The sequence below is a fragment of the Poecilia reticulata genome, chromosome 9 (assembly GCF_904066995.2).
Source record: "Poecilia reticulata chromosome 9, P_reticulata-male-v2, whole genome shotgun sequence".
NCBI lineage: Eukaryota > Metazoa > Chordata > Actinopteri > Cyprinodontiformes > Poeciliidae > Poecilia > Poecilia reticulata.
In genome coordinates this window covers 5009962-5021271 of record NC_088838.1, presented here as the reverse complement: position 1 = coordinate 5021271, position 11310 = coordinate 5009962, and the positions used below count along the sequence as shown (strand labels likewise).

The following is an 11310-nucleotide window of genomic DNA, read 5'->3' as shown; positions in this document are numbered from 1 at the left end:
ACGGCCTCCGCTGTACTCACATGTTGTCAACAACCTTCAGCATGCTCTGCAGGGAGCAGATGAACTACAAATTATCTCTAATTTGGTTCGTGTCATTACGTCGTATTTCATAAACATCCCTTCCACCTTGTGAAAAATCAAAACATGCTGTTTTCATCGGGGGTTTTGTGTTTGGTTTACAGACAAAACGAGAGTGAAAATAAATCCTTGAGGGAAGGAATAAAGAAATTGGCCACCTTGTTCTGTATATCTGAAAATCTAAGAGTCAAATCTGTGGCAGAGTCTCTGACAACCCAGGTAAAAAGAAAAATCTGCATAAATGTACTAAAATATAATAGTATATGTTTCAGAAATGATAGTAAAATTAATTTTAAGAGTGCTGTTTTGAAACAGCTTATTTTGTACCTAGCAAATTTTTTGTTGCATTTAAATACAATGAAATCTCTTTTTAAAGTGCACATTGTGCGCAGAAGTGGAACATTTCTATATGTACTTATTTTACTTTAAATATATTTGAATTTCTGTGCTTATTTTATGCGTTAGAAACACATTTTGATGATGTTTAAAGCGTATTTATAATGGCTTTACTTTGAACTTACATTAAAAATACAATACATTGTGAACACATTAAAACTCTTTCAATAACTCTTTATAAATATTTTAATTATTAGTGTAAAAAAAGAGCTTCATGTACTGAAGCTCTTTTTTCAGTCTGCACAATATAACGTGCAGACTGATTGCACATCTTCTAAAAAAAAGTCCTAAATATGTAACAAAAATAACAATAAAACAATCATCCATTCAGAAATAAGCATATTATGCTTTGATTTAGTTACATTTCTGATTGCTCTTCAAGTTGAGCTTTACAACATTTTGACTTTTAGCAGCCATTTTTTATTGGACCGTCATCATTATTTCATATTTCATTGCGTCATCTTTAAAGGGCCAGTGCATCTGACATTCAGTGCATGTTGCTTCTTGAACTTCCATCACATGGTGGAGTAATTGGAAGGTGGTGCTCACGGGCAGGATGAAACAAAGTGCTATCTGCTGCCTAAATTCAGACCCAATTGCACTTTATTTTTTTTATTTTGTACAGAAAAATGTATCCAGTTTTGTAAATTTAACTGATCTCTACAGATCTGTAACTAGAGTCATCACTTCAAAAGGTAACACAGACAATTTGTTTTACAGCCTGAATATGAATGTTGCTGCTGGTTCATATTATTAGCATCACATTTCTAAGGGAAACTTGAACTCCAGTATGTTGACAATAGAAAAAAACAGACTGCCATCCACACCTGTGTGCTTCCTGGGTTGAATTTCCCACATATCTGGCTCTAGTGAGAGTGCGTGTGTGTGTGTGTGTGTGTGTGTGTGTGTGTGTGTGTGTGTGTGTGTGTGTGTGTGTGTGTGTGTGTGTGTGTGTGTGTGTGGGGGTGTGCGTGTGCGTGTGTGTGTGTGTGTGTGTGTGTGTGCGTGTGTGTGTGTGTGTGTGGGGGGGGGGGGGGGTGTGCGTGTGTGTGGGAGTGGACCAACCAGTCTGCAGTCAATTTCACACTAAATGCTCCGTATGCTGGAGGGTAAAAAAAGAACGAAAGAAAGAAAGATTTGATAAGCTTCTCCCTCAGGACATTAAGGATACAAATTTCTTGTGCTGGATGATTGCACAGCAGCTTCTGGTCACATCCAGCCTCCACGCCTCATCACCCTGATAAACCTCTCACAGATTCAGAGCTTTTAATAGCAGCACATCTTCAGATCTCTGGTCCCATGGGAATCAGACTTAACAGGTTCTTTCTCTCAGGTTCTTTCTGCTCCAGTCTCAGTGGAAGATCAGTGGAGATCGGTAGGGTGATCATTTACATCAAATTCAATTCATTTACTGCTATGTAGTCGTTGAAAGGCCCAACATTGCTTCAATGTATTATTTGGACTACAAAGTGGGTTTTTATGCTTGTCGGACTCCATCCTAAATGGTTTTTTGCCTGCAGTAAAGTGCTGGGATTTATTAGCATGAGTTGGTTAGGAGCTAAATAAACTGCAGGGGTTCTGAGTGCAATGAGTAACAGGAAGGCTGACATAAAAATGGGATACAATGCAACATGACTGTTCTGACTACAGAAAACTATTGGACACATTTCTGACTAAGAACCACATGGCAGTGGCAAATAAGTTTTATTTTGAGTGAAAAGATTAGAATTGTGCTATTTGGACTGCCATGAAAAAGTTTGAAATGGGTCACATATGGGCAAAAAAAACGTGGATTTGCCTGCTGTGTGGAGTTAGCCGTAGATCTATAATGGGCAGTATTAAGTGTTTTCCATGCTTATTGTTCCATTTTGTAGCACATTCAAGTAACTGTTACTTCAGTTTGTATAAAAATGCTGTATAAAATATGACTTAAAATAAATTTTACTTTGTGATGTAACAGCTTGAAATTTGGCCGAGGGTTCTGTAACTAAAAAAAAAAAAGAACACAGCACATTCTGTGGTTTCATGCTACATAAAACTTTAGAAATGTCCTTTGTTATTTTTGTGGGTTTTTTGTTGTTTTTTTTAACCATGAATGTGTCCCAGTGATTCTCTTGTAGAGAATATTTTAATTCTGTAAAAGATTATGGCAGTACAGTCCCGTTTGTATCGACCTGCTAGTGCAGCACGGTGAGAGATTTCCTATCTGTGGCCGTCGACTGAAACAGCGTCCTGCCTACAGCTCTCAGCTCTGCGCCGGCTTGCCCATTATTGACCTCATGATGAGAGCGATAGCCGGGCACAGAGGCACGCGCTGACAGAAAGGGCTGCTCCTCTGTGCTGACTTTATTCCACTCAATAGTTTGCTGGAGCTCCACTGGCATGTTTTCACTGCTGCGACTCGATGAACATCAAAAGTCGTTTCTCCTCTCTGTCACTCAGGCTAACAACTAAACAAGGTAGGCTGGCACTTATTCCAAACTACTTTATTATTTTCTGTTTAGTGCTATTTGTTTGTTCTGTTTCCCTTAGTGACAGTGTTTCATTTTCTTAGTTTGTTTATTCAGAGAGGGTTTCCAGTTTGGATTTAGGCCTTTTGGAGAATACCACTAAAGAAAATCTAAATTCTTCTGGCATTTCTTTTGGTAAACTGCTAAGATTGACACATGAGGATAATATTCTTTACGGTGGTGGACGTACAGCAGCCACTCACAGGAACACACAAATGATATTGTTATTTCTGAATGAAAATAAGTTACCTTACAGTACGAAATAACCTTTCAGCCAATAGAAATGATTAATCAGCTTACGCACTCATTTGGTGAAACTTCTATTAAAACTTTAACTGCTAAGACTCTTAACCAAAAATACATAAATTCTATAAATTATACATAAATATATCAGTCATAAAATGAACCGATAAGAACTGTTTTGGGATCAAGTCAGACAACCATGTGCCATTCATTCATGTATCTTATAATTATACATAAGAAAAGAAAGAGGTCATACATAACTAATCAGACGTTTTATAAACTCAGATCAGATTTAAAGTGCTTGCAAGTTAAGAAGTAGAACTTGACTTCTACCTCTTTTACAAACTCAGTTAAACCTGGAAACAAATTTAAAGGACTAGTTCGGTTTTTCTTTCTAACATTTTTATTGTACTTCTTTCTAACATTTTTATTGTACTTCTCACTTCCCTTACCTTCAAACATCGGACACACCCTCTGTTTTAACTTTGTTCTGCAATTTGAAACTACTCAAACTAAAAATATTTACATCAATAGGATACAAAGTGATGTTAGCTGGTATTTTACAACCACATTTTCAAAAGACAACATTGTTCAGCTTACTATTATTGCAGATGACTATTATTGAAATCAACTTTATATTTCAATAATAGTTGAAATATAAAGTTATATCCTATTCAATAATTGTTTCAACTCAAAAACCTTCTTAACCTTTCAGCTAACACTTTCAGTGGGTAACGCTTACTTACTAAGCTAATATAATGTATATCTTTATGATTTAACTCATGTAAAAACACACCAGGCGTAACTTTCTCTGCTGGACACCACACTGGATGAGTAAGACTAAATAAATATGTTTAGTCAAATTCTACTCATGATCTTTCGGTAAGATTTGTCTCCAAATTATGCTAAAACATGTTGCTAAGGGGTTTGAAATGCTAACATTAAACCTAACGCAATAATTTCTTTTATCCTCATGCATAATCTTTAACAGATTGTTGTACAAGGCATTAAACTTTGTGAAAGTTTAGGTGAAGTTACATCACTGAAAGCATTCTCTAACAATTATCAAGTTTTGTTGTAATTTCAGTTTCCCTGACTGCTTTTAGATGAGGTTAAAAGTGTAAAACACCACGCTGTTCTTTCTAACAGATTTCTCCAAAGTGTAAAAGCCTCAATTACTCGACAAATTAACCTGTTGTGCCTCGTGCGGATGTTTGGGAATACTTCCATGCTGGCAGGGCACATGACAGCGAGGTCTCGTGCTCTCATTCATACACCAGTGGGGATTATTTCCATAGGGTGGAGGTAGTGGTGGGGGGGCGTTCGGAGGCAGGGCGAGCCCATCGATCAGCTTGTGATGGGGGGGAGGGGTTGGCCTGCAGCGCTCACTCCAGCTGCCCACTGGGTGTGAAGGACACTGATGTGACAGCACTAATTACAGAGGCAGGAAGCCAGAGCTACAACCCTCCACAGCAGCAGCTCAGGCAGAGCTCTGCCGGGTCAGAACCTCCCTCCACCAGCCGCTTCACACCTCTCACCCCTCCAGGGTGGCGTTTCCAGCATCCCATAGCCAAAACACGATGAGACACGCAGCTCTAACTCACGGCATTCAAACCGGGCCTGTTAGCAGGAAAGAAACAAATGTGGGTTTGATCCATATATTATGTTGTGTTTTTAAAAAAATTTAAAGTTGTTGGCTTTTGTTTACATTTTTTCATACTGTTTGCATTCAAAACACATATTTTCGCATTTTAAATGGTTTTCTTCCTATCTTTGATTTAACTCACCTTTTCTGATTTTTCTGGCCTGAACTTTACAGTTACGGTTAGAAGTTTACCGATACTCATGATGGGCATAAAAATAATTAATTGTGTTACTTTAATGGCATGGGGGTAAATGTTGCACAATACACAACTTTAATCACTTTTAAACATAAGAGTTGTGTGAGGAAGTTTACATTTAAAGGGAGTTTTCTGCAATCATCACATGCTGAAAACCTTACAGGCATATGCGTACATTTACAGAAAAAAATTATAGTAAGAGATGCTGGTACCTCTAGAGCCTAGCATATAATTTAACTTAGCCAGGCCAAGATCTATGTCCATACCTGTTGCCAAAAAAAAAAAGATTTGTTTTAGCATCACAGAACCGGCTTTACTCAGAACAATGGGAAAGTTATCAAAACCTTTTTCATAACTTCGCTGAGATCCTTGGGCTTTCTCTTTGGTCTGTACATATACAAAAGTTAGGAAAGTATTTCGGAGTCATTTCTAACCAAGTGCAGATTACAAACGTTTGAGTGAGGCTATGTAACTACAAGCATGTGTCAGCTCTTTGCTGAAGTCTAGAAGGCCTGATTCCTGAGAGGAAAGAACAATTTCTTCCGGAACAATCAAGGCAAATTCTGCCATGGAGTTGAAACTTACCTCTTTTCACATTGAGCCCAGTTTGTTTTCCAAAGTGTCACCCTAGAAGCTAAAATCACATTTCAACCCTTACTGAATCATGCAGCTCTACACAATGACAAGCTCAGAGAAAGATTGATCTGCTTGGCTACAAAGAATTATGGAGAAATCAAAGTGACACTTTCAACCGTAAGAACACTGAATCAAATGTGAAGCATGGTCAGGTTAGCATCATGCTGTGAATGAAAAGCTTCAGGGAGACTACCTTCAAATTACTGAACTTTAACTAAGATTGTAGAAATTCCAAATGAAGCAGACTAACCTTAAATATCTACTTTACCCTGGACCTGGACTTGGCCCCTGTAGACCGAGTTTACAAACAGGTGTGCACTCATAATTTAATCTGAACTCTTCTAATTATGTGATGAATTCAAATAAAAATAAAAAAATTCAAATTCAAAAATATTTTTTTATTAACCCCAAAGGGAAATGAAATGTTCTTGTAACTCATTAATTTAGATTCTTCAAAGAGTTACTGTAGATGGAGATGGCTGTTGGCAGGAAAGATCTCTTGTTGCGATCTGTATTACAGCAAATCTGAAGAACCCTCTGACTGAAGAGACTTTGTTTTCCCAAGATAGTGTGAAGACGAAGGTCAGGGTTGCCATAATTTTCTTGATTTTATGAAGAATTCTTTTTTGCATCAGCATCTCCAGAGAAAAGTACCAGAGCAGAACCAGCCTTCTTTATCAGATTGTTGAGTCTTTTTACATTACTGACTCTGATGCTGCTGATGATGAAGAGTGGTCAAATCCAAACAGAATTAGGTCAGAAGTGTGGTCAAGGTACAACGTATCAAGGGACATTTACCAAAATCTTAACAAAGATGTATGTATAAATTTGAGCCTGTATGTATATAATTTTCTCAAAAAACTGTTTTGTTTTACATCTATATTTGCTAATTTTGTCAGTAGACTCAGTTGCAGTAAAATCATTTCAAATCATTACACCGCCACACCCATGTTTCCCATTAGATCACATCACATCACTTTTGATCTGAAAAAAGAAAAAATTAGTTTTGAAAACCTTTCTTCCAACAGCCTCTCATCCACAGACAGGTTTTACTGTTTTTGAAGAGCAGCATCTTGCTTTTTGTTTTCCTTCCATTCAGTGTCCTCTTGACTCACAGCCCTTAAGACCAGCCAAGGTGAGAGAGAATGACTGGTAGTTTCTCAGAAGTAACCCTGGGTGGCTTTTGTTATCTCACAAAGTGCTACAGGTCCATCTTTTGGAGTGTTTTTGCTACCTGAACTCTCCTGGAGAGTGTTACAATGATCACATACAGGCAATGTTCACACACAGGGAGCCAGTCAGTGGACTGAACAGAGAATACTTTTGTCTCCTGTTTTGATTGAGCCACAATTTTTTTTTCTGAAATGAAATGAACCATTTGAATATATTCAGTATAGTAAGTGAAAAGAACAGTTCAGAGAACATTTATATGAAAATAAAGATTTTATTTTCTCGACGCCTCTACCAGCAGGGACATGGTGGCCTTATTCGTCGCTGGTGGCCCTCAGTGTGTGAACTGGTGGCACGTGCGATATGTTACCATTGCATTTGTTTTAATTATGTGCATTTTTATTGACTTACCTTCACTCCTAATTATTTTCCCATTGATCTGCATGGCAGTGCTGCAGCAAGCAGGTCAGTGAGCGAGAGCTGCTGCTGGTGGTAATGCAGCTGGAGGTCATGTCCCAGATATGGAGCTCTGACACGCACACACACGCACACACACGCACACACACATGCACACACACATGCACACTTTGCATTGACTTCCATTCATTTTTTTCATTCATTTCTATACCCTAACCCTTACCTTAAACCTAGCCTAAACTCAATTCACTCTTAAACCTAACCCCTAACCCAAAAACAACAAGGAGTGTTGGGTTCTTACAATGCAGTATTTGTTAGAAAAATGGGTCATGCAAGGTGAGAAATGCCAAAACACACACACACACACACATATTATTAAAAAACATATGCCTATAAAGTTACAAGTTTATGGATGACTCCATCCCATTCCAAAATGACCACACACCATAACAGAAAGCAAGATTAATAGAGACCTAAATGAGCAAGGCCACTAAACTCTTCTAGAAACTAGACAGTTTGATTAAAACGTGATTATCTTTCTAATATTACTATGACCTGTGATCAGCCCAAATACTCTCACATGTTGTTACCAAGTGAGATTTCTTTTTTTTTAATGCTTCTTTTTTGTGCCTGTACAGGTTTTTCTTAAGACATTCCAGCTTTCAGTGCAGACTGGATTCTGAAACTCCTATAGAGTTTAATTACGGATCTTTTTAACACACAGTTCATGTTCATTAAAACGCAACATTTTTTGTTTCTATTTCTTTTTCTTTGTTTTGATTTGTGTTCTTTTTTTCATTAATGTACTGTACTGCACCATGTATTTTGTACTCTAATGTAAAATAAATCTCTACTTTAAAAAAAGGATAAAACAAATAATCTTAAAGCAAGCAAAAAGCTAAACAGGTGTAGGCTTTTTTAAGTCCTTTGTTTAAGTGAGACTTGGAAAACTACTAGCTGCATTTCCATTACAAATGTGCACAAAACTTTGGCGATATGCTACTACTAATGTCGAAAAACACAATTTTGTAATTGTGGCGTTTCCATTCAATAAGAAGCGCAATTGAAATCACACGCGACAATGTCTGTTCACGCGACAAGTCAATAAAACACAGGTCACTTCCCGTCGTCTTCTTCTTCGTGGTTTGCGTCAGTGACATGACAGTTTTGCGAAATTAACCAATTTCGATATGGCTGGAATACAACCTCATTTTAGCACCAACACGTTTTGTTGAAAACTGAGCGTTTCCTTCGAATTGGCGGGTTTCCATTAAGCAAATTCATTTTCGAAATATCAAATTGCGCAATTGTATGGTCAATAGAAACGCAGCTACTCTTCAGTTAGCCATGATGCTTTGTGTACATTATAGGTATTAAAAACCACAGCCACACCATGCTTCTATATCTAAGGGTAAATCTACATGTGTCTAAAAAAGTATTTTTAAACTTTCCAGGATGGACCATGGAGACAGAGGGATGAGGGTGTCTGACCTTCGCTATGAGGAAGAGGACGGTGAGTTTGTCTGCATGTGTGTCAATGGGGTATATGCCACGGACTTCCGTTTTAGCACTTCCGCATTTTTTTGCCATATAGAATGGTTCCGGTGCACAGGCAACAGTATGTTATCAGTGGCTCCTCAGTCGCTGCAGGACTATTAATGATGCCTATAGAATTATTCAGACGTCCTGAAAAGCTCGAACAACAACAAAGGATTTAAGATGGATGTGTCAAAACTTCACAATAACTTTGAAGGTAAGTAAATAAATTGTTTGTATTCATCATAATACCTCATATGTCTGACGTAGGTAACAGGGACAAGCTTACAAAGGTGCTATGTAAACGTTAAGTGTTTTGATTATCTGTGCAGTGTGCAATCTACATATCTTTATTTTGCTTTATATATATATATATATATATATATATATATATATATTATTAAAATTATATTATTAAAATAAGTCGTTATATATATATATATTAACATATATAGATCTGTCTATATTGTGCCCAGTCGAAGCTGAAGTTAGCTTCCGAATGTAGCATCTAATTCGAAAAATAACTAAAGGGCGATTACTCTTAATTTTTCACTATGTTGAGCTTTTTTAATGTGTTGTACTTTAAAAACAACACCCAGACATTTCAAACTTAACTAGATTATTCTGTACTAATAGCAGAATAAATAAAACATTTGTGAAACCTTCCAATTGATTTGTGAAATTTGTAAAATGTCAATAATAGATTCCAGAACACATTAGATCTGAATTATTAAATTGGCATTATTTGTTATTTTAACTTTCCGCTTTCTTTCTCTTTTTTATCTTTATTATAGCTGGAGTTGGACAGGAGTTCTGTTTGATGGCTTCCTGGAGGGAGATTGGCTGAGCTAATGTTGCCAACAACTTTTCTCCTGCTATTAACTTTTTTGCTTTTCTTTATATACAGTATTTGCTCTATTTTTTTTTTTATTTTTACCTTAATGCTTACCTGGTCGTTGAGGTGGAAATGTACATCCTCTTGATTACTGACAAAATGTCAGAACCACATGGACTGAGCTGGTTGCATCATATCAATCTGAATCTTTATTTCTCATTAAAACGACTTATTTTAATTTTAAGACATTGTTATAAAATGTCATCTTTATTCTGCTGAAATGATGACTGCATTCTTGCAAATAAAATTTCTTGTATCCTGACTGTAATGCTCCCTTATATAACTCACAGAACAGATGATTGAAATAAAGGCACTTTTTGAAAATATTTTCTGTGATTTTATTATAGAAATTGAGAACGGGAGGAATCGATTAAAATCAAATCTGGTATGAAAAAAAATCTTGCAAGTCATATCATTCAGCCTTATTCAGCATATTAAATTATATGACTAACTACATATTGCTTAATATTCATATTTCTTTGCTGCTATTACTTAAAAATGTTGCGTTTTAACATCTCACTTACATGCAAATACTTGATATAACGTAAACACAGAGAAATGGGGAAAACAAGGTTTGTGAAATGTAGAGTATTACAAATGAGATTCAATTTTATTTTAGGTGCAAACAGGATAGCAAAATGAACAGTGAATATATAATATACTTCCTAGCAGCTAATCAGACATCAGACTTGTTTGCCTTTACTGGTGATGAAAACTCGTCACTGGAGGAGAGGAAGCCCGGCTCAGCCCCGTCCAGGATGACTGCAGTGTCAGGGTAGCCAACAAAAGTCTGCAGGTAGATTTTTGCATATCTGGTGCTCTGGTTTCAAGATCATAGTTTAACCAAGTACTGTAAATAAAAAGTTAGTCCACGTTGTGATGATCCGGCAGACCATCAGACATGGACTGATGGACGCCGTCAGCTGGTCCAGGTGCTTGGATCCAATAGAAAGGTAATCAGCACAGAGGCTCAATCATGACTCAGAAACACATCACAAAGTGTTACGATGCAAACCTGAAAAATTAAAAACAAAAAAAAACTAATAAGCGTCCATATTTAGCTGCACAACGTAATCAAAACTAATAAATCCTCAGCTCTTTTTGAGAGTTTTGCTTGAAAATAAATTGACAATATCTCAGGAAATTAAATGTTTAAGTGAAATAGTTCTGGTATCACAAAGAAACTACAAAAAAATGTTTCAGAGGTGTAACAACACTGAAGTTACTGAGTAAGAGTGAACTGAAATATTTACTACTTAGAAAATGCATGTTAAAATCTGAATACTCTTTTGAAAGTGTGCAGCTGAAATTAATTTAAACTACTAGCAGGCAAAGCACAGTGTCTGCCTAATATCTGTACCAACAGTAATACAAAAAATGATGCCTATAAAAGGCATTAGTTTATAAAAGTCAAGGCAAACCTAAATTTACTATTTTAAAAACAAAAAGCAGCGGGAGGATGTAACTTCATAACCTCATTTTCTAAGCAGAATCTCAGAGGGGAAAAAGAGAAATTACGTCAAGAACAGATTATAGCAGCCAAGTCGAAAAATTCACTCTAACGTGGATTATAATTTTGAAACAGCAA

General features: G+C 36.7%; 1 protein-coding gene and 1 long non-coding RNA gene across 2 annotated transcripts in view; both read left to right on the top strand.

The window, feature by feature from the left end:
• Window positions 1–2574: 2574 nt before the first annotated feature.
• slc4a5a (solute carrier family 4 member 5a) overlaps window positions 2575–11310 on the top strand; it is a 36225-nt gene continuing 27489 nt past the window's right edge. The window contains exons 1-2 of the mRNA XM_008417290.3: window positions 2575–2933; window positions 8746–8804. Coding sequence (XP_008415512.1) covers window positions 8747–8804 — 58 coding nt within the window. The 5' untranslated portion in view covers window positions 2575–2933; window position 8746. The remainder of the gene's footprint in view (window positions 2934–8745; window positions 8805–11310) is intronic.
• On the top strand, window positions 8815–10048 carry LOC145553000 (uncharacterized). The gene is made up of 2 exons (XR_014089171.1): window positions 8815–9044; window positions 9622–10048. It is a non-coding gene; the product is annotated as an uncharacterized LOC145553000 (long non-coding RNA).